This window comes from Agaricus bisporus (genome assembly GCF_000300575.1).
Source record: "Agaricus bisporus var. bisporus H97 unplaced genomic scaffold AGABI2scaffold_4, whole genome shotgun sequence".
Taxonomy (NCBI): domain Eukaryota; kingdom Fungi; phylum Basidiomycota; class Agaricomycetes; order Agaricales; family Agaricaceae; genus Agaricus; species Agaricus bisporus.
This window is the reverse complement of record NW_006267367.1, coordinates 2,335,379-2,354,252: the sequence shown is the minus strand read 5'-3', so window position 1 is coordinate 2,354,252 and position 18,874 is coordinate 2,335,379. Positions and strand designations below refer to the sequence as shown.

The window sequence follows — 18,874 nt, the reverse complement described above, 5'->3', positions numbered from 1 at the left end:
ATTGAATAGATTTCGCGCGCGTAGAAACTGAAGTACTGACGCCCAAGTGATACAGGAATTCCTCGACCTCATTCGCGATGACCGAGAAAAAGTGCCAGCCAGCGACAGATTTGGAGAAAAGTTGGGTAATTTATTGGGAGCCTGTGGTATTCGCTGGCCGTTTCGCTGTGTAAGAGAAATTTAGGCGAACTTTGAATTTGAGCACTCACGCCATACCTGGAATCCTGGAATCCTGGATCGCAGAGACGTGTAACGTCAAGCGCGCGGTCACCTAGTCACGTGCGAGTTAGTGTAGCCGTGACATGGAATGACGTACCCATCCCTATGTGAATTTGCGCGTAGTACCAGCCCAGGTACGAAGACCAGAAGTAATTTCTTACCATATAACCGGACGTGTTTACAGTTAAGCGCCAGCGCTCATCCTAACTTGCTTCTAGGAGGTTAGGTCAACGTCTCTTTGTCCCATTGACAACAACAATGACTTTCTTTCTTCTTTTTCACTTTCTCTACGTTACTGAAGTCGTAACGCTTTACTATTTCACCATAAAGGGCTAGATAGCTAACAGCTACTAGCAGGCTACTGTATGCCAACTGCCGGATAATATGGGATTCTTACCGTTTGTGAGAATCTACTGCTCCTTGGCTTGTGTGCTTACAGCAACCACGCGCGACACCCAAACGTTATTCGACGACCGCCTACCCACCACGATCAGGCTCATTACAGTTTTCCGACATCGGCGTGCTAGCCTAGACCGCTTCCATCTCGTACATGATGCTTCCTCGCAACATGTATAACCAGCAGTCAGTCTAAGAACCCATCGCGTTCAAAAATCAGTTCCATCCAACGTCATTTAACTCTATGAGGCTAGTACCAGCTTTTGGGGGTATATAGCGCTGATATTCCAAGGCGGGTCGTGTCTTCATTGCATCCCATTCGGAGATGAATAGCGCTACCAAAATAACGGGCGAACTCAGAGACCTCTTATCTCTCATAGTGAATTCTGCTGGCGTTGCAGAACGCTGCGTCTCTCATCGCGAAGGCTTGCCCGACGGACAACCGATGGATCCCGAACTTCGCTCCTCTATCTACGTCATTGAGGCAGCGTGCGCTCAACTCTGCTCGCTTATTGCCAGACCTAGTGGCAGCCTCGTCAATGTGAGCATCAGTTGTTTCTTTCCATTTTGATATTGCGTCTATTGACAGTTGATAACTCTTCCTCTAGAAATTTTTGGCGGTCAGCATTACCATTGTCATGTGCCACAGAAATATAAATGACGTATTTGTAGTTCTACGAACCTGCTTGCATTCAGGTAGCGCTAGCGAACAAAATTCCCGATATTCTTCAAGAGTCTCCTTCTGGCGTCCACATCTCCGAATTGGAAAGGCGCACCGTAGTCGATGCAGGAAAGCTTGGTCGAGTCCTTCGTTTACTCGCTGCCAAACATGTCTTCCAAGAAGGTAATAGCTTCCGCTGGTGCCACAACTAGCTTGCTCACCTTACTCTCATCTCCCATCAGTCAGCGCCGACACATTTGCCAACAATCGTTTGAGCAGCCACCTGGTCTCCAGCAACCCATTGTCCAGTTTCGGCTTACATATGTGAGTGCATTCGCCAGGGATTATGACACTCACTGGCTAAGGTAGTCTTGATGTAGGACAGATGAATGTTTCAAAGCCGCCTCAAGCCTCAGTGACATCCTAAACGATCCCGCACTGACTGCATCCATCTCACCTACGGATGCCGCTTTCGCCAAACATTTTGATGTCAATGGAAACTTATTTGATTACTATGCTGGGGTGAGAATCCTTTTCCCTGTTAAAAACCATGATCCTTACATCTCGCCCAGTCATCCACTGAACAAGTAAAGCGGGCAACTCGTTTCGGTCCTGGAATGATTGGGTGGGGCGATGCTATCGAAGCCAACGCTGTGATTCATGGTAAGCATCTCACCATTTCCGACAACCAATGTCGATCACTGGTTTTAGATTTTCCATGGGATCGACTCCTTCAAGGCACCATCGTGTGCGATGTCGGTGGCGGAGTCGGAAACATCTCCATTCAGCTCGCCAAATCCTATCCGTCGCTCCGACTTGTCCTTCAAGATCGTCCTCGTCAACTCAAAATTGCAGAGGAGAAAACATGGCCTGAGCTTTGTCCTAAAGCGATATCTGAACATAGGATTGAATTCATCCCTCTTGATTTTTTTCAAGAATCTCCGAAGCGAAGCTGTGATATCTATTATGTGAGTTTTTCAAGTAATTCGAGCCATAACTGCCTTTCTCATTGTGAGCCCAGTTGAAGAATATCTTGTATGTGTTTTCTCGCGTGGCGTCCCGTAAACTTCACGCATAATATCCCTGGATTAGGCACGATTGGAATGACGTGGATTGCGTCACAATCCTGAAGAATGTTAAAAGTGCCATGAGTTCATCGAGTCGTATCCTCATACGTGAGTAATATAGTATGCTACACCCACCATTTACTTGATGAGAAAAAGATGAATTTGTTGTCCGACCAGGATACAGAATTCCTGAGGAGAAAGCTAGATTTAGGCAGGCGCCTGAACCTTTGCTAGCCAACTATGGGGAGGCTCTCATCCGTCAATACACCATGGACATCAACACGATGTCAGTTTTAAATGGTAAGGAGCGAACGCTGGAAGATTTCATAGGGCTCGGGGAATCTGCGGGCCTGCAGTTTGTGAAGCTGTGGGAGACGGGGGAAACGGGACTCGTTGAATTTGTGCAACAACCGCATTAAGGATGGATTATCTGGCTGTAAGGCGTCGGCTCGGTTTTCAACAGTTCGAATTCCGCTCTCACTCGGTGATATGTTAAATAACTTTCGAAAAAAAAATTCTCACTTTGATTCCCACCCAATCAGGCTTTTGCCCCGCATAAAACTGTGTTGGTACTTTTATCACGTATGTACACAACTGCCACGGTGGTCTCTTAGGAGGCTGCCTTAAGAGAACTGGCACTTCGGCTAAGAGTCGACGCGTGGGAAATTTCGGGATCTCAGCGCCGCGTCAAATCGAAGCCAAGAACACATGGTCAGATCATCGAAGAACGTAGAGCTGTGATCTGGGGGCCATATGACTCTACCACGGCACCACAGCCAGAGTTATCAATGCTCTTAAAAGTACTTTCCTGTGCTTTTCTACTAGCAGCTCCCCTTTTCTTCTTCAACATCCTCCCGCTAACCCTCTCCTTCTATAATATGTCGATTCCTTCATCCTTGACTGGATGGCACTCGCGTGCAACTCCTTATCCAGACAACTTCACCCCAACTCGCTCTACTCTCAAACTCGCAGTGCTGCGCAATTCCCCAGTCGAGCCAGAGGGGTTTACTCTCGCTCTTTTCAGCACCCCAGCTAAGATCGCGGTCGATGCGGCGGGAAAAGTCCTCACTGTTCGAGACGATGACTTTTCGAATCTTCTCGCATTAGCGGGAAGTTTGAAAGATTTACCGGATGCCAACAACTTCAGAAACACTTGGGTCGTAGCACAACCTATGACTAGCCGGCCCATAGATCGGATATTGGTTCCTGTCGATCCAGAGGATGGATCGGGGAATCGTCCTGGATACAAGGAAACCAGTGTACAGGGGCATGATGGAGTAAAGACGGAGTTGAGGAGACCTGTTGGCGATATGCAGGATCTTCCACCGTCATTGATGAATCTTGTGAGTTCGGTTCTAGAGGCGAGAGAGAAAGATGGTGATAGAGATGTTGGAACGATTAATCGTGTCAAAGCTGTTCTCGGGGATGTATTTTAATGGAGATTATGGACCTTTGAATAATTCACTGAAGGCCGGGATGGGTACTTATAACGAATAAGATCATTCACTACTGTCGACGACGTGTGGATTGGAATACCGATTTTACATGTAGGTTTGCGTCGCCTCTAAAATTTTGGCTCATGCAAGCTATGCAACTCGAGGTCTCGAGCGTACAAAATGCCACGTCAATTACCCATGGTTCTTGCGAGGAATCAGGTACACAGCCTTTTTACTTGCACTAGTACCATTCTTCGTTACTCCTTCACTCTCAGTTAGTCCATCGGGAAGTTCTACAAGCCTTAGCCTTCAACAGACTCAGTGATTCCGAACTCGCGCATTACTTTGTCAAATATACGAGATGGCTGCTCGAGCTGAGTGTTGTCCTGGCGTTTTAGGATACAATAAACGATATAAGGTCCCCCAAAGCATAAAAACGTGGGTAGTGTTTTCGGATTCAGCATCAGTTCGAGCGTTGAACGTTCTGAACGCTGAGATCGAGAGCCCAGTCAAAATCTAATCATGAGCTGATTGCGTCATGACTCATGGGTTACTAAACTGAAAGTCACATGCACATGCCGGATGCCGAAAACCAAAATCAAAAATCAAAAATCAAAATCAAAGTCAAAGTGAAGAGTAATATAAAGATTCAGACAAGCCATCGCTTCTATCCTTCTCCTCCCCAATGTCAAACGACAAGGAACTACAAGGTATCGCGTGTTCTCGCATGGCTTCTCCACGAACTTCATCAATCAAAGGTGTGTGCCCAAAGGCTCAAAGCAATGAGCTGACCTATAACACGGACCCACAGGCGTATGGCAGCAATTAAGCTGGCTCGACCGCTTGTTGTCACCTCTCATCCTACTGGCTATGATCCTTGGCACAATTCTAAGCGAGTTCACGCCTCAAGTTAGACAAGCTTTGAATGTCGCCCATTTCAACGGTGTTTCCGTCCGTAAGTACTTTGCTTTCTTCATTGCCGCCAAGCGCCTAACTTAACCTAAAGCTATCGTTATTGGGCTGGTCGTCATGATGTGGCCCGTACTTACGAAGGTTCAATACGAGAAGCTCCCCGCCCTCTTTTCCTCCTCGAAAATATGGGTGCAGATCGGCATTTCCGTCGCACTGAATTGGATTGTCGGTCCATTTGTCATGCTTGGATTGGCTTGGGCTACCTTACCAGACCTTCCCACATATCGCACTGGCGTCATCATGGTTGGCATTGCACGATGCATCGCTATGGTCATGATCTGGAATACCATTGCTAAAGGCCATGTCGAGTACTGTGCCATCCTCGTGGTCTTCAACGCTGTCCTGCAAATCGCCTTGTATTCCCCGTATGCCGTATGGTTTATCAACGTCATTGGGCGTCAGGACGGAGGCATTAAAATCTCCTACGGGGACGTCGCAATTTCCGTTCTCATAGTGCGCATAATTCTCCTTCGTATTTCCATTGATCTTACCTCTCGTAATAGTATCTTGGTATTCCCTTGGTCGCTGGGGTCGTTACTCGATATTCGATCTGGCTCATTGCCGGAAAACGATTCCTAGTGGAGACTTTCGTCCCATATTTCTCTCCAGTTGCACTTTTGGGCCTTCTCTACACAATCATCGTCCTTTTTGCGTATCAAGGTCACGAGATGCTCCATCACATAGGCCCAGTGTTTCGTGTGTTCGTCCCGCTGGTGCTCTATTTCATTGTCATGTGGTCATCCGCGTTCGCATTGATGTATTATTTGAACCAAAAAGAACGTAAAAAAGGTTCTGAGGCATTCGATTATGAGATCGCCGTGTCTCAAGCTTTCACGGCAGCTAGCAATAACTTTGTGAGTTTAACTCCTTGTATGTTTGTCTATAGCTCATGGTTTTATTCCAGGAACTCGCCATTGCGGTTGCTATTGCTGTATACGGCGTTGACTCCCAGCAAGCACTCGCGGCTACGGTCGGGCCTCTTGTCGAAGTTCCGGTCTTGCTTGCATTGACTTGGGTGGCGCTATTATGCAAGGACAGGCTGGGCTGGCAGAGATTGAACGAGGATACAGAGAAGGACGGAGGCGATGAATGTCAAAAGTAACGTATTCCGAATTTGTAGTTTTCGTCATTTGTAGAGCAAGGGGAAAAGAAGGATGTTGGGAAGAAAAGGAATTGAGCTAGCCTCCTGGAAGCGAAACATTTGAACATGTCCTGATCATGAATAATAGTAATATTGATGATTTTTTTGGGAGGGAGTACAGTACACTCGAGAAGTAATGACGTGAGATTTGAAGTGAAGTGCCGTACAGTAAGAAGCCACCCCTGGTCTTTGTACCTCGCGCCACGCGCAAATTCTCATAGGGTTGGATATACAGAACTCAGGATTGACGTCGGTGATAACATTTACCTGCTCATCGTTTATATTTGAATCTGATAGTACACACATAGTTGAGGGATATTAGGTGGGAAGACGTCGACTCATTGGGTCGACATGTTCAACGACAGCATTTAGGCACAACTTTCATAACTTGGCATATTTTTCGATTCTCCCGTCTCCTTGATGTGGTTGTTGCACAAATTCGACCAGGCCCATCTCCCCCGTCTCCCACAGTTTCACAAACTGCAGTCCCGCAGATTCTCCGAGCGCTATAAAATCTTCCAGCGTTCGCTCTTTACTATTTAGAAGTGTAATCATGTTGATGTCCATGGTGTATTGGCGAATGCGAGCCTCCCCATAGTTGGGTAGCAAAGGCTCAGGTGCCTGCCGAAATTTAGCTTCCCCCTCAGGAATTCTATGTCCTGGTCGAACAATGAATTCATCTTTTTTCCTCGTTAGTTGAATGGTGGGTCTAGAATACTATATTACTCACGAATGAAGATACGACTCGATGAACTCATGGCACCTTTGACATTCTTCAAGACCGTGATACAATACACGTCATTCCAATCGTGCCTAATCCAAGGATATCATACGTGGAGTTAACGGGATGCCACGCGAGAAATTACATACAAGATATTCTTCAACTGGTGTTACAATGAGAAAGGCAATTGTGGTTCGAATTACTTGTAAACTCACATAATAGATATCACAGCTTCGCTTCGGAGATTCTTGAAAAAAATCAAGAGGGATGAATTCAATCCTATGTTCAGATATCGCTTCAGGACAAAGTTCAGGCCATGTTTCCTCCTCGGCAAATTTTAATTGATGAGGAAGATCCTGGAGGACAAGATGCAGCGACGGATAGGACTTGGCGAGTTGAATTGAGATGTTTCCAACTCCGCCACCGACATCGCACACGGAGGTGCCTTTAGGGAGTTGACCCCACGGAAAATCTGTGAATGACATTGGGTGTAATGAGAGGAGATAGTTAAAAATGGTGAGGTACTTACCATGAATCACAGCATTCGCTTCGATAGCATCGCCCCACCCAATCATTCCAAGGCCGAAACGAGATGCCCGCTTTAATTGTTCGGTAGATGACTGGACGGGATGTAGGATCATGATTATGATTATCAAGGAAAAGGATTCTCACCCCAGCATAGTAATCAAATAGATTTCCATTGACATCGAAATGTTTGGAGAAAGCGGTATCGGCCGGTGATATGGATGCAGTCAGTGCGGGATCGTTGAGGATATCACTGAAGCTTGATGCGGCTTTGAAACATTCATCTGTCCTACATCAGGACTACCTTAGCTGAGTCTCATGATCCCTGACGAATGCACTCACACATGTAAGCCGAAACTAGACAATGGGTTGCTGGAGACCAAGTGACTGCTCAAACGATTGTTGGTAAATGTGTCGGCACTGACTGATAAGAGTAAGGTGAGCAAGCTAGTTGTGACACTATCGGAAGCTATTACCTTCTTGGAAGACGTGTTTAGCGGCGAGTAGACGAAGCACTCGGCCAAGCTTTCCTGCATCGACTCCCGTACGCTTTTCCAGCTCTGAGACGTGGACACCAGAGCGAGATTCTTGAAGAATATCGGGAATTTTGTTTGTCAACGCTACTTGAATGCAAGCAGGCTCGTAGAACTATTGAGTACGTCAGTTTGACTTTCTGGTGGCACTTGAGATTGGTAATGCTAACCGAATAAAATTTCTAGAGGAAGAGATATCAAATGACATCAGACGGAAAGAAATGACTGATGCTCACATTGACAAGACTGTCACTAGGTCTGGCAACAAGCAAACAGAGTTGAGCGCACGCAGCCTCAATGATGTAGATAGAGGAGCGGAGTTCAGGATCCATTGGTTGTCCGTCGGGTAAGCCTCCACGATGAGAGATGCAGCGTTCTGCAACGCCAGCGGAGCTTACTATGAGAGATAAGAGGTCTTTGAGTTCGCTCGTCATGCTGGCAACGCTATCCATCTCCAAATGGAATGGAACGAATACACGACCCGCCTTGGAATGTCGGATATATATACCCTCTAACCAGCCTCATAGAGTTAAGTGAAGTTGGATGGAAGTTGGAACTGATTCTTGAACGTGGTGGGTTCTTGGACAGAACGGTATGTGCGAGGAAGCATCATGTACGAGAGGGTCTAGGTTTGCACACCGATGTCGGAAGACTGGAATTAGTTATTAGCCTGATCATGGTAAGCCATGTTACGCTTTAGACACTATAAGGATGATCCAGTGAGTGTTGGACACAGCCACCCAACAGGCAAGTGACCGATCACTACCGTGACAGTCACTCGAATCTCCATATCCGAGTCTCCTTGAAGTGCTATCCTTCTTGTCCACGTCAACCTGTCACTTCATACCACTTCTCGTCCGCTTCCTCATTACTCCCTTCGAGCTCCACGTCCCCTGTTCTACTTCTCCGCCGGTATCCTGTTCATTAGGATATAGGGCCGGCTGACGTGGTTGATGACGATCGTTTCAACTTGCGATGCATGTGTGGTAAAATTAGATGCCACCATCCTTAGTGGGAGATCGTAATAATACTATGCTATTCAACCGCTGACCCAGTGAAGGTCAGTGAATCATGGCGGAGGATACTAAAAAGATAGAATGGAGTATGAGGTAACAGGCTCTTCCGCTTACCAACCCCGGCTTACAGCAGTAGAAGTTATTTAGAGTCAGAAGGATTGGCGGAGGGGCGCCAACGATCGTCAGTGGAACTCGGTTGATCCGCCTAAACTTGATTTATAAACGCGCTGGATGATCTATTAAAACTTGGCATATGTTTCGATTCTCCCGCCTCCCTGACGCGGTTGTTGCACGAATTCAACGAGTCCCATCTCCCCTGTCTCCCACAGCTTCACAAACTGCAGACCCGCAGATTCTCCGAGCGCTATAAAATCTTCCAGCGTTCGCTCTTTACTATTTAAAAGGGTCATCATGTTGATATCCATGGTGTATTGACGAATGCGAGCCTCCCCATAGTTGGGTAGCAAAGGCTCAGGTGCCTGCCGAAATTTAGCTTCCCCCTCAGGAATTCTATATCCTGGTCGAACGACGAATTCATCTTCTTCCTCGTTAATTCAATGATGTGTGTAGCAGACTATATTACTCACGAATGAAGATACGGCTTGATGAACTCATGGCGCCTTTAACATTCTTCAAGATTGTGATACAATCCACGTCGCTCCAATCGTGCCTAATCCAGAATTACCATGAGTGAAGTTTACGGAGTGCCACACTGAGGAATCACAGACAAAATATTTTTCAACTGATTCGAGCTTACTATGAGAATAGTATTCTGGCTCAGAATTGCTTAAAAAACCCACATAATAGATATCACAATTTTGCTTCGGAGATTCTTGAAGAAAATCGAGAGGGACGAAGTCAATCCTTCGTTCAGATATCGCTTTAGGACAAAGTTCAGGCCATGTTTTCTCCTCGGCAACTTTGAGTTGATGAGGAAGATCTTGGAGGATAAGATGCAATGACGGATAGGACTTGGCGAGCTGAATCGAGATGTTTCCGACTCCGCCACCGACATCACAAACGACGGTGTCTCTAGGAAGCTGACCCCATGGAAAATCTATGATTGACAATGGTTGTAATGGGAGCCAATCGGAAATGGTGAGATACTTACCATGAATCACAGCATTCGCCTCAATAGCATCCCCCCACCCAACCATTCCAGGACCGAAATGAGATGCCCGCTTTATTTGTTCAGTGGATTGCTGGGCGAGATGTAAGATCATGATCGTCATCCGGGGAAAACGAATCTCACCCCAGCGTAGTAATCAAATAGATTCCCTTTGACATCGAAATACTTGGGGAAAGCAGCATCCATAGGCGAGATGGATGAAGTCAGTGCGGGATCGTTGAGGATGTCACTGAGGCTTGATGCGGCCTTGAAACATTCATCTGTGCTACATCAGGACTACCTTAGCAGAGTCTCATAATCCCTGACGAACGAGCTCACACATGTAAGCCGAAGCTAGACAATGGGTTGCTGGAGACCAGGTGACTGCTCAAACGATTGTTGGCAAATGTGTCGGCACTGACTGATAAGAGTAAGGTAAACAAGCTAGTCGCCACATCATCGGAAGTTATTACCTTCTTGGAAGACGTGTTTTGCGGCGAGTAAGCGAAGAATTCGACCAAGCTTTCCTGCATCGACGCCAGTACGCCTTTCCAATTCTGAAATGTGGACGCCAGAGCGAGACTCCTGAATAATATCGGGAATCTTGTTTGTCAGCGCTACCTGAATGCAAGCAGGCTCGTAGAACTATCAAATAGGTGCGTTAAGCTGTCTGGTGGCACATGAAAATGGTAATGCTGACCGCCAAAAATTTCTAGAGAAAAAGATATTAAATGTGATCAGACGAAAGAACGCTGATGCTCACATTGACGAGGCTGTCGCTAGGTCTTGCAACAAGTGAACAAAGTTGAGCGCACGCGGCCTCAATGACATAGATAGAGGAGCGGAGTTCGGGATCCATTGGTTGTCCGTCGGGTAAGCCTTCACGACCAGAGAGGCAGCGTTCTGCAACGCCAGCGGAATCTACTATGAGAGATAAGAGGCTCCTGAGTTCGCCCGTCATGCTGGCAACGCTATTCATATCCAAAGGGAATGGAATGTGGAATGAAGACACGACCAGCCATGGAACGTTGGAACTATATATACCCTTTCAAGTTGCTACTAGCCTCATAACGATTGTATCACGACAGCTTGTTTGCAATCTCCCTTTTTCAGTTCACTTAGTGTATAATTATCAGAATTAAGCTAAATTGGAAAGGAGGAGACACGGCAGCTGACATACTAGTGGATATCAATGATCAACGTACACATGGCAGGGCGTTGAGCCGAACCCACCCGCGTTGACATAGCGTACAGCTAGCGTCAATTTAGTGCAAAGTTAGCGTTGGGCTTAGCCGCAAAGGAGTTGGATGGAGTTGGGTGGAACAGATTCAACGCAATGGGTTGTTCTTAGACTGAATGATGGGTATACATGCTGCGGGGAAGCAGCTTGTACGAGCTTGTACGAGAGGGGCACGGTCTAGGAGCACATCCAAATCCCAGGCAGACAGGAGTTTCGGATCAATGACCTCGTATAGTATATACGGTCACCGGCATTTCCCGAGTGGCAGTCACCAGACTTGCCCCTGACTTGCCCAGTCGTCATCTCGCTTCATCCCTTCGCACGAGCCCCCCTCTCAGCTCTGCTTTTTCACATTTACAGGCGGTGGTTCATCGATTTCATCGCTCACCTTCGGGACCGGACAAGAGCCATTCAAAGGCGCTGACTAGCAAAAAAAAGGAGAGGGTTTAAAGCAGATAGTCAAATGTGGTTTATACACGCATTGTACGCAAATGGCCCACATTCGAACTCGTACCGTTTCGGAATATCCTATATGACTATTTGTTATACAGATTGCTTGTGTATCAATCCTTAGTGATGCTGTTGTACAAATTCCACGATTCCAAGCTCCCCCGTCTCCCAAAGCTTCACAAATTTCAATCCTGCCGATTGTCCGAGTTGGATGAAATCATCCAATGTCCTCTCTGCGCTGTTAAAAAGCGCCATCATATTGATATCCATGGAGTATTGTCGGATACGGCCTTCCCCAAAATTAGGTAGTAGAGGTTCAGGTGCCTGGACAAATCTTGCCTCTTCCTTAGGAATCCTATACCCGGGACGAACAACAAACTCATCTATCCAATTTCTCAGTTTCGGCGTCAAATATTATAACTGTGCTACTTACGAACGAAAAGGCGACTCGAAGGTCCCATTGCCCTTGTCACATTCCCTATAATTTTGATGCAATCTTCGTCTGACCAGCTGTGTCTAATGAAAGATGTAACGTCTCCAGCCAGTGATCACACTGAAAAGCACGTACAAAATATTTTTCAGCTGGAATTATAATAAGTAAGGCGATCAATTCAAAATCATTCAAGTGTCTCACATAGTAGATATCACAGCCCTCCTTTGGCGACCCTTTGAGAAAATCGAGAGGAATGAATTCAATCCTGTTTTCAGCTATTGCTTCTGGACAACGCTCAGGCCATATCTTTTTCTCCGCATTATCCATTGGCTTGGGGAGATCTTGTAGGACAAACTTCCACGTTGGATAGTGCTTGGCGAGGTTAATACAGATGTTGCCAACACCACCCCCGACATCGCAAACGGAGGTGCCTTTAGGGAGCGTATTCCACGGGATACCTATGGTGATAACTGCAGTGATGAAGTCGTCGATTTCATAGAAAGCCTACCAGGAATCAGAGAGTCTATTTCCATGACGCTGCCCCATCCTATCATTCCCTTATCAAAGTGGAATGCGAGTTTGTTTTGTTCAGAGGACGACTATACAGGATTTCAGTGTGTGCAACTCGGAAATAAAGGTGAAACGTCCTACCACGGCATAGTAATCGAAAAGCGTTTTCATGCCAAAGTACTTTGAGAAGGCGGTATCTAAAGGTGATGTGGAAGCGCGCCGTTCAGGGTCATTAAGTACGTCGCCGAGACTCGATCCCGCTTTGAACATTTCATTCGTTCTACGACACGGCTATCAGAAGAAGCGTCACCTCATTATTCATGCGTACGTACATACACAAGCCAAGGCTTGACAATGGATTGCTGGACACTAGCTCCCTGCTTAAGTGATTGTTGGCAAATGTATTGGCCCCGACTTGTGGTAAAGGAGAGGTGAGAAAAATTAATTACGCGTAACTTAGACACTAACCTTCTTGAAAGACATGTTTTGCGGCAAGAAAGCGAAGGATGCGACAAAGTTTTCCTTGGCTAATACCCGTGCGCTTTTCCAGTTCCGAAATATGGGCGCCAGAAGGATATTCCTGAAGAATATCAGGAATTTTATTGGACAAGATCACTTGAAGGCAAGCAGGCTCATAAAACTGCACGTGGAGTGTCAGCTCATTTTTAGATTGTACGTAAAAATGGAACTCACTGCCAGGAATTTCTAAAGAAAACGACATCAGCTGTCTTCGTACCAGAGTACAAAATGGAACTTACGTTGGCGAGGACGTCACCGGGTCGAGCAACGAGGGAACATAGTTGGGCGCAGGCAGCTTCCACGGTACAGACAGAGGACCGGAGATCAGCATCACTTGGTTGTTCCTTTGAAGCAACCTTGGGCTGAGAGATGTCATGTTCAAGAATATCGACAGCGTTTCCTATGAGGACCATGAGGCCTCTAAGTTCGTCGATTCTGCTGGTAGTGGAATCCATCCTTGGGTATTAAGGTAAGGGAGAAGATTGAACCTAGGACCTTCAAGTTCCTCAGTGCGGTATATATACCCATTGTTCGCCTCTGATCCCTAAATGGATAAAGGTCGCTTGTAACACTGAAGTGGGGATGTGGGGATCTAAGATAACAAAAGGTGAGGCGGCGAACATATGGAAGTGTACTAAGGACAAAGAATCTACCGAATTCTTCCTCGGAATGGCGGGGCATGTCAGTCATTGTATATGACATTCGCTACTAGTTGGCGAAAGGAAAGGCTCGTAATGGAATTCTGAAAGGGTGTATTCTTCGACTGAGAGCCCCGTGGTGGTCCAGAATTACAGTAATAAAGACGTAATACCAACTTCCATACGCTCTTGGCGTTCATCAACGAGTACAGCTCATGAAAGCGGCTGGCAGCCATTCGGCTGGAGTCTACCACAGCCGAACGTGAGTAATAGTCGATTATAGGTTTCGTCAAGCAAGTAACCACGCCTCACATGGGACTCCTCAAGGACTCCCACCTGTTGTCAACTTGTTTTTCTCACCCCAGGCTCCACTAATCACTTAAGTCCGCGTAAATCGCTCTGCAGTTTCTGTGAGCGAGAGTACGCGACATCTGGTTGAGGCAAGAGTATGGCGGCCGTTATCTGATAACTCAAACTCATCTTTAGTAGGACCACGTGATGCTAGTAGGCCAGGCGAGCACGTTGCGGATTCGTTTCATTCACCAAAAATGCACGTTGTGAATTGATTATTCTAAATTTCCCATTGACCACCACCACAATGCGGTCAGTTGGGCCTGTCTTCGACGTCGGCTCAGTTACTTTGACTGTCCTGGTCTCCTATGTTCTCGTTCTCTTCCTGGTTTTCTGGACGGACAAGTTGCCAGATGTTCCCAAAAATCAGGAAGGTTTGAGTCTTCGAAATGCTTACACCGACCTTCACCATGTGCGTCCTTTTCTACCTGGTGTTCGACGACGTTCTAACGAAACCCAGATTGCGGCAAGGCCTCATCCTTACAACTCCCATGCCAATGACCATGTTCGCGCATTTATCCTTGACAAAGTTTACTCCATCTCTAGCCGCTATCCTCATGTCAGAGTACTTGATGACCATAGGTCGAACGGATCTTGGGCAACAGGTGATCATGGTGTCTATTTCGAAGGGACGAATGTCTTGGTGAGGATCGAAGGCACAGATCCTCGATACCGAGACCAAGGCGGTGTACTTTTTTCTGCCCATTTCGATTCCGTTTCGACTGCACCTGGGGTGGCCGACGACGGAATGGGTGTAGCCACTCTCCTTCAACTCGTTGAATATCTCGCCGAGAATCAAGCCGAACGTACCGCGATTTTCAACATCAACAACGGAGAAGAAGATTTTCTGAACGGCGCACATGCGTAAGTGCGACTATTTCCAGTTGAAACGTGTTGGTAGAAACGAGTTTCCAGGTTCCTTCAACACCCTTGGTCCAGAATTCCGGATTCTTTTCTTAATCTCGAAGGCGCGTCTTCGGGAGGGTAAGTTCCTTCCTCATTCTTTTTTTAGCTCAGCCAAGTCTGATACGCATCCAGGCGTCCTATGCTTTTCCGTGCTACATCTTCAGCCGTCTTACGCGCATTCAGTAGTCGCAACGTGCCCCGGCCTCATGCAAACGTGCTGTCTGCTGATGCTTTTAATCGTGGCGCCATCCGGTCCGAAACAGATTACGTTGTTTACACGCAGGGTTCACATATGCAAGGCCTTGACCTCGCGTTCTACAAGGGTCGGAGCAAGTATCATACCAAGCTTGACGCCATCCCGTATACTGATGGCCACGAGAAAAGTCTTTGGTCTATGATGCAAGCCGCAAGGGGAGCCGGTGTTGCCCTGCTAAACGACCAAAAGGCCCATGATCCTGACAGATACATACCAGCGGTTTACTTTGATCGTGAGTGAAGTTGTGTTTATAGAGCGTGTATATTAATCATTCCTCCCGCAGTGTTCGGTTCTCGGCTCGTTCATTTTACGTTGGACTCCCTGTATATCTTTAACATCTTGTATCTCATCCTCAGTCCTCTCCTCCTCATTGGTTTACTTTTCGTGGAAGCCGTCATCAAAGCTTCCCAAAGACACCACGAAGCACAAGACCACCAACACCTGCGACCTTTCATCCTCACTCGTATCTTTACCGATTTCCGCTTGATATGGCGCTGGGTCAAGTTTTGGGTTGCTATCATTGTTACTGTTGGTGTTCAAGCATTTTTGATCTTCATCTTCGTGAAGAGTAATCCATACGTATGTCCGGACTTATCTACATTGAACTGCGTACTAACCCACGCATAAAAGATAATCTATTCACACCCATACATCGTCCTCTTCTGCCTCACTGCAGTGAGCTTCGTCACCTTCACATGGACCATCACTTTCGATCTTCCTCCTGCGGAGCATGACGACCCTGCGGAATCCTCAGAAGCGAGGCAAAAAGAAACGATCCTATTCCAATGTTATACACTATCTTGGATCCTACTTCTCCTGTCGACTATCGCCATTGGAAAAGTTCACATTGGTGGTATCTATATTGTCACATTTTGGAGTTGTGGAGTCTGGTTCGCATGTGCCCTAGCTTCCATGGAGACCGTTTTCAGCGTCCGCGATGTCCCCAATAAACGCTCTCACTCCCGGTCTCGCTCTCACACCCGTTCCAGCTCTCGATCTAGTTACAGAGGACGCGATGAAACGACAGAACGAACCCCGTTGACTCGTGAGCAAGATAGCGAACACTATGGGGCTCGTGATCCCTATCCCGAGAACGGGCATGATAATGCGGATCAGAAAGTGGTGAAGGACGGGGCTGTGAATTGGTGGCCTCTCCAATTCTTGCTCGTCGTTCCTGTCCCGGTTGTCCTTTCTGCGCACATTAGCAATATTTTGATGGATTCTATGAGTCAGACGCTCGCTGATGGATCCAGTAAAATTTTCGGTAAGCCAAAGTCAATCATGTGGTTCTGTAAAGGCGCAGATTTAACAGTCATTCTCTTTTTTCAGTCTACTCGGCTGCTTCTTTGATCGGTTTCATTCTCGTGCTACCAGTTGCACCGTTCAGCTTCAGGATTCACAAGGGCGTTGGCTGGACACTTCTTTTCTTCTTCTTGATTTTTACTCTTTGGGCGACGCTATGGACGTTTCCGTTCGACGCTGATGCACCATTGAAGATCTTTTTCCAACAGAGTGTGCAACTCGAAGGGGCCGTCTCTATACGATCGAGCATGGACTTCACTTCATCTGCTAACGCGACGCCTGGTATTATCAGGAGCGCTACAACTTCTTTGTATGGAGCTTCGGAATACCTCCAGAACGAAGTAATCCCTCATCTTCCTAGTGCATCACGGAAAGAGGTCGACTGCTTTAAAAGCCATACAAAACAAGGACTCATGGAATGCAATTGGCGCAGTGGTTATGATATGCTACCTGAACCTGGCAGTGCATCGAAATCGTCGCTGGCCGGCGATCCGGGAACCATTGACGCTCTCGATCAAACTGACTTCTTCCGCGCTAAAGTGACCCGCACCTCGTCTACCACGGCCGAAATTACCGTTAAGGGCAAAAACACACGTAATTGCAAGATATACTTCGATAATCGACCTATTGTCAAATATACGGTTGATGGTGCTGTTCATGGTATGCAGCCACCATACGGTATTCACGACAAAGGTATCCGTGAAGTTCGTTTATGGAGTCGTGATTGGGATAAATCGTTTGTCGTGAATGTAGAGTGGAGGGATTACATGGGGCTGGGTGAAGGTCTCGAAGGACGTATAGCTTGTGAGTGGGCGGAGTATGCTTCCGCTAGTGCTGGTGTACCAGGACAGGGGGATGATCCATCGAAAGGAGGATTTAGGAGTGCCAAAATACCGGCCTTGGAAGAATTGTTGTCGTTCTTACCCCCTTGGCTTGTTGTAAGCAAGGCTGCAGATGGGCTGGTTGAGGCTTGGGAGACATTCGAAGTTTGATTTTCTTCTCTCGCTATCTTCTTGTTTTCTGTTTTCTGTTTTTGTTTTCTGATCTCGCTTTTGGACTTATCGCATTATGTTCGCTAGTCACCTACATACGATTCTCGTAGATGTTGTATTATTGCTGTATATGTCTTTTTTATCGGGATTGCGTTCGGTTTTCTGTGACCCAGAGACTGAGTACGTATTATTTCTTATCTTGTTTCAGTTCTGATTCAAACATACCTGGTGTGCATGTGTGTGATACAGCAGGGTGTGACTATAACTATCCTCCAGATTCGCCTCAGGAACTGTCATTCACCGATTTTCCGGTATAAGTATAACAATACCTTTGATGCATCATTCATCAAGGCTTCAACAATTTGACATTTTCAAGATCTTGGAAGCCCGAACATGCTGATAAATTGAAGTTCAGCGTTAGGGATCTGACACGACTTCATCATCCGCCCGTCGTAGCGCCGGCACAAACTCAACAAGAGCCAGCTCTCCTGCCTCCCAAAGCTTTACGAATTGTAGTCCCGCGGTTTCTCCGAGTGTAATGAAATCTTCCAGGGTTCTTTCTTTGGCATTAAGAACTGCCATCATACTGATATCGACCGTATACTGTCGATCGAATACGGGCCTCCCCGTAGTTTGGTAGCAGAGGTTCAGGTGCTTGAGTAAACTTCGCTTCTTCCTTGGGAATCCTATATCCCGGCCGAACAATACATTCGTCTTTTCTCACCGCGGTCAAGATGGTGGACAACTATACAGTACGTTACTCACTGATGAGGATGCGGCTCGACGTTCCCATTGCTTTTTTCACATTCTTCAAGATCTTGATGCAATCACCATCGCTCCAATCGTGTCTGCTCGGAAAATCTCATGCGTAAATCGGCTGGTGGGGGAAATCTTGTAGAATAAGGCGTAATGTCGGATAGGACTTGGCAAGCTGAGTAGAGATACTTCCCACACCGCCTCCGACATCGCACACAATAGTTCCTTCGGGAAGGTGACCCCATGGAAAATCTGTGGTAATGATTCAGATCAGGAAGATGAACTTGTCAAACATAGAGTGAAATTTGCCATTGATGACAGCGTTTGCTTCGACGACATTGTCCCATCCCATCATTCCAACGCCAAACCGAGATGCCCGTTTCTTTTGCTCGGGGGAAGACTAGATAGGATGAAACTCGCATCTGAATTCAAAGGCTAAAAAAGCTCACCCCGCCAAAGTAATCAAAAACTACCATTTATATCAAAAAATTTGGCGAAAGCGGCGTCCGAGGGTGATGTGGAAGGAGTCAGTGCGGGATTATTGAGTGCATCACTGAGGCTTGATGCGGCTTTGAAACATCCGTCTGTGCTATATCAAGACCATCTGAATCGAATGATACAGTGTGAATCATCGCAAATCCGGTGAACATACACATGCAAGCCGAAACTAGACATTGTTGGACATCAGATGCCTACTCAAATAATTGTTGGCAAAAGGGCCCGGGC

At 46.8% G+C, this 18,874-nt stretch overlaps 8 protein-coding genes across 8 annotated transcripts; 4 read left to right on the top strand and 4 right to left on the bottom strand.

Annotated features, from left to right (window-relative positions):
• Positions 1-939: 939 nt before the first annotated feature.
• Positions 940-2,762, top strand: AGABI2DRAFT_203712 (hypothetical protein; the record flags this gene model as incomplete). The annotated part of the gene is made up of 10 exons (XM_006460546.1): positions 940-1,156; positions 1,224-1,235; positions 1,288-1,459; positions 1,519-1,600; positions 1,657-1,798; positions 1,849-1,939; positions 1,988-2,244; positions 2,298-2,311; positions 2,369-2,451; positions 2,500-2,762. Coding segments are annotated over 10 exons (1,333 nt in total), but the record flags the coding sequence as incomplete, so codon positions are not given.
• A 333-nt stretch (positions 2,763-3,095) lies between these two features.
• Positions 3,096-3,853, top strand: AGABI2DRAFT_192262 (hypothetical protein). The gene has a single exon (XM_006460545.1). It carries the CDS (start codon positions 3,132-3,134, stop codon positions 3,777-3,779), a length of 648 nt encoding a protein of 215 aa, XP_006460608.1. The 5' UTR covers positions 3,096-3,131; the 3' UTR covers positions 3,780-3,853.
• A 607-nt stretch (positions 3,854-4,460) lies between these two features.
• AGABI2DRAFT_220687 (hypothetical protein) lies at positions 4,461-5,811 on the top strand (the record flags this gene model as incomplete). Its single annotated transcript, XM_006460544.1, has 5 exons — positions 4,461-4,537; positions 4,591-4,734; positions 4,786-5,204; positions 5,255-5,605; positions 5,656-5,811. Coding segments are annotated over exons 1-5 (1,143 nt in total), but the record flags the coding sequence as incomplete, so codon positions are not given.
• Positions 5,812-6,273: 462 nt separating this feature from the next.
• On the bottom strand, positions 6,274-8,105 carry AGABI2DRAFT_117546 (hypothetical protein; the record flags this gene model as incomplete). The annotated part of the gene is made up of 10 exons (XM_006460543.1): positions 6,274-6,572; positions 6,623-6,705; positions 6,763-6,776; positions 6,829-7,085; positions 7,143-7,233; positions 7,286-7,427; positions 7,481-7,562; positions 7,615-7,786; positions 7,842-7,853; positions 7,908-8,105. 10 exons carry the CDS (start codon positions 8,103-8,105, stop codon positions 6,274-6,276), a joined length of 1,350 nt encoding a protein of 449 aa, XP_006460606.1.
• Positions 8,106-8,870: 765 nt separating this feature from the next.
• AGABI2DRAFT_192261 (hypothetical protein) lies at positions 8,871-10,905 on the bottom strand. Its single transcript, XM_006460542.1, has 10 exons — positions 10,559-10,905; positions 10,496-10,507; positions 10,269-10,440; positions 10,135-10,216; positions 9,940-10,081; positions 9,799-9,889; positions 9,488-9,744; positions 9,416-9,429; positions 9,275-9,357; positions 8,871-9,225 (listed from the first exon to the last, which is right to left on the bottom strand). Exons 1-10 carry the CDS (start codon positions 10,772-10,774, stop codon positions 8,927-8,929), a joined length of 1,368 nt encoding a protein of 455 aa, XP_006460605.1. The 5' UTR covers positions 10,775-10,905; the 3' UTR covers positions 8,871-8,926.
• Positions 10,906-11,605: 700 nt separating this feature from the next.
• On the bottom strand, positions 11,606-13,402 carry AGABI2DRAFT_117544 (hypothetical protein; the record flags this gene model as incomplete). The annotated part of the gene is made up of 10 exons (XM_006460541.1): positions 11,606-11,868; positions 11,919-12,001; positions 12,054-12,067; positions 12,120-12,376; positions 12,427-12,517; positions 12,570-12,708; positions 12,761-12,842; positions 12,897-13,068; positions 13,122-13,133; positions 13,187-13,402. 10 exons carry the CDS (start codon positions 13,400-13,402, stop codon positions 11,606-11,608), a joined length of 1,329 nt encoding a protein of 442 aa, XP_006460604.1.
• A 781-nt stretch (positions 13,403-14,183) lies between these two features.
• Positions 14,184-17,527, top strand: AGABI2DRAFT_178101 (hypothetical protein; the record flags this gene model as incomplete). The annotated part of the gene is made up of 7 exons (XM_006460540.1): positions 14,184-14,348; positions 14,397-14,800; positions 14,852-14,920; positions 14,975-15,330; positions 15,382-15,677; positions 15,729-16,362; positions 16,428-17,527. 7 exons carry the CDS (start codon positions 14,184-14,186, stop codon positions 17,390-17,392), a joined length of 2,889 nt encoding a protein of 962 aa, XP_006460603.1. The 3' UTR covers positions 17,393-17,527.
• A 282-nt stretch (positions 17,528-17,809) lies between these two features.
• AGABI2DRAFT_67821 (hypothetical protein) lies at positions 17,810-18,251 on the bottom strand (the record flags this gene model as incomplete). Its single annotated transcript, XM_006460539.1, has 2 exons — positions 17,810-18,068; positions 18,154-18,251. Coding segments are annotated over 2 exons (357 nt in total), but the record flags the coding sequence as incomplete, so codon positions are not given.
• Between the last annotated feature and the right edge of the window lie 623 nt (positions 18,252-18,874).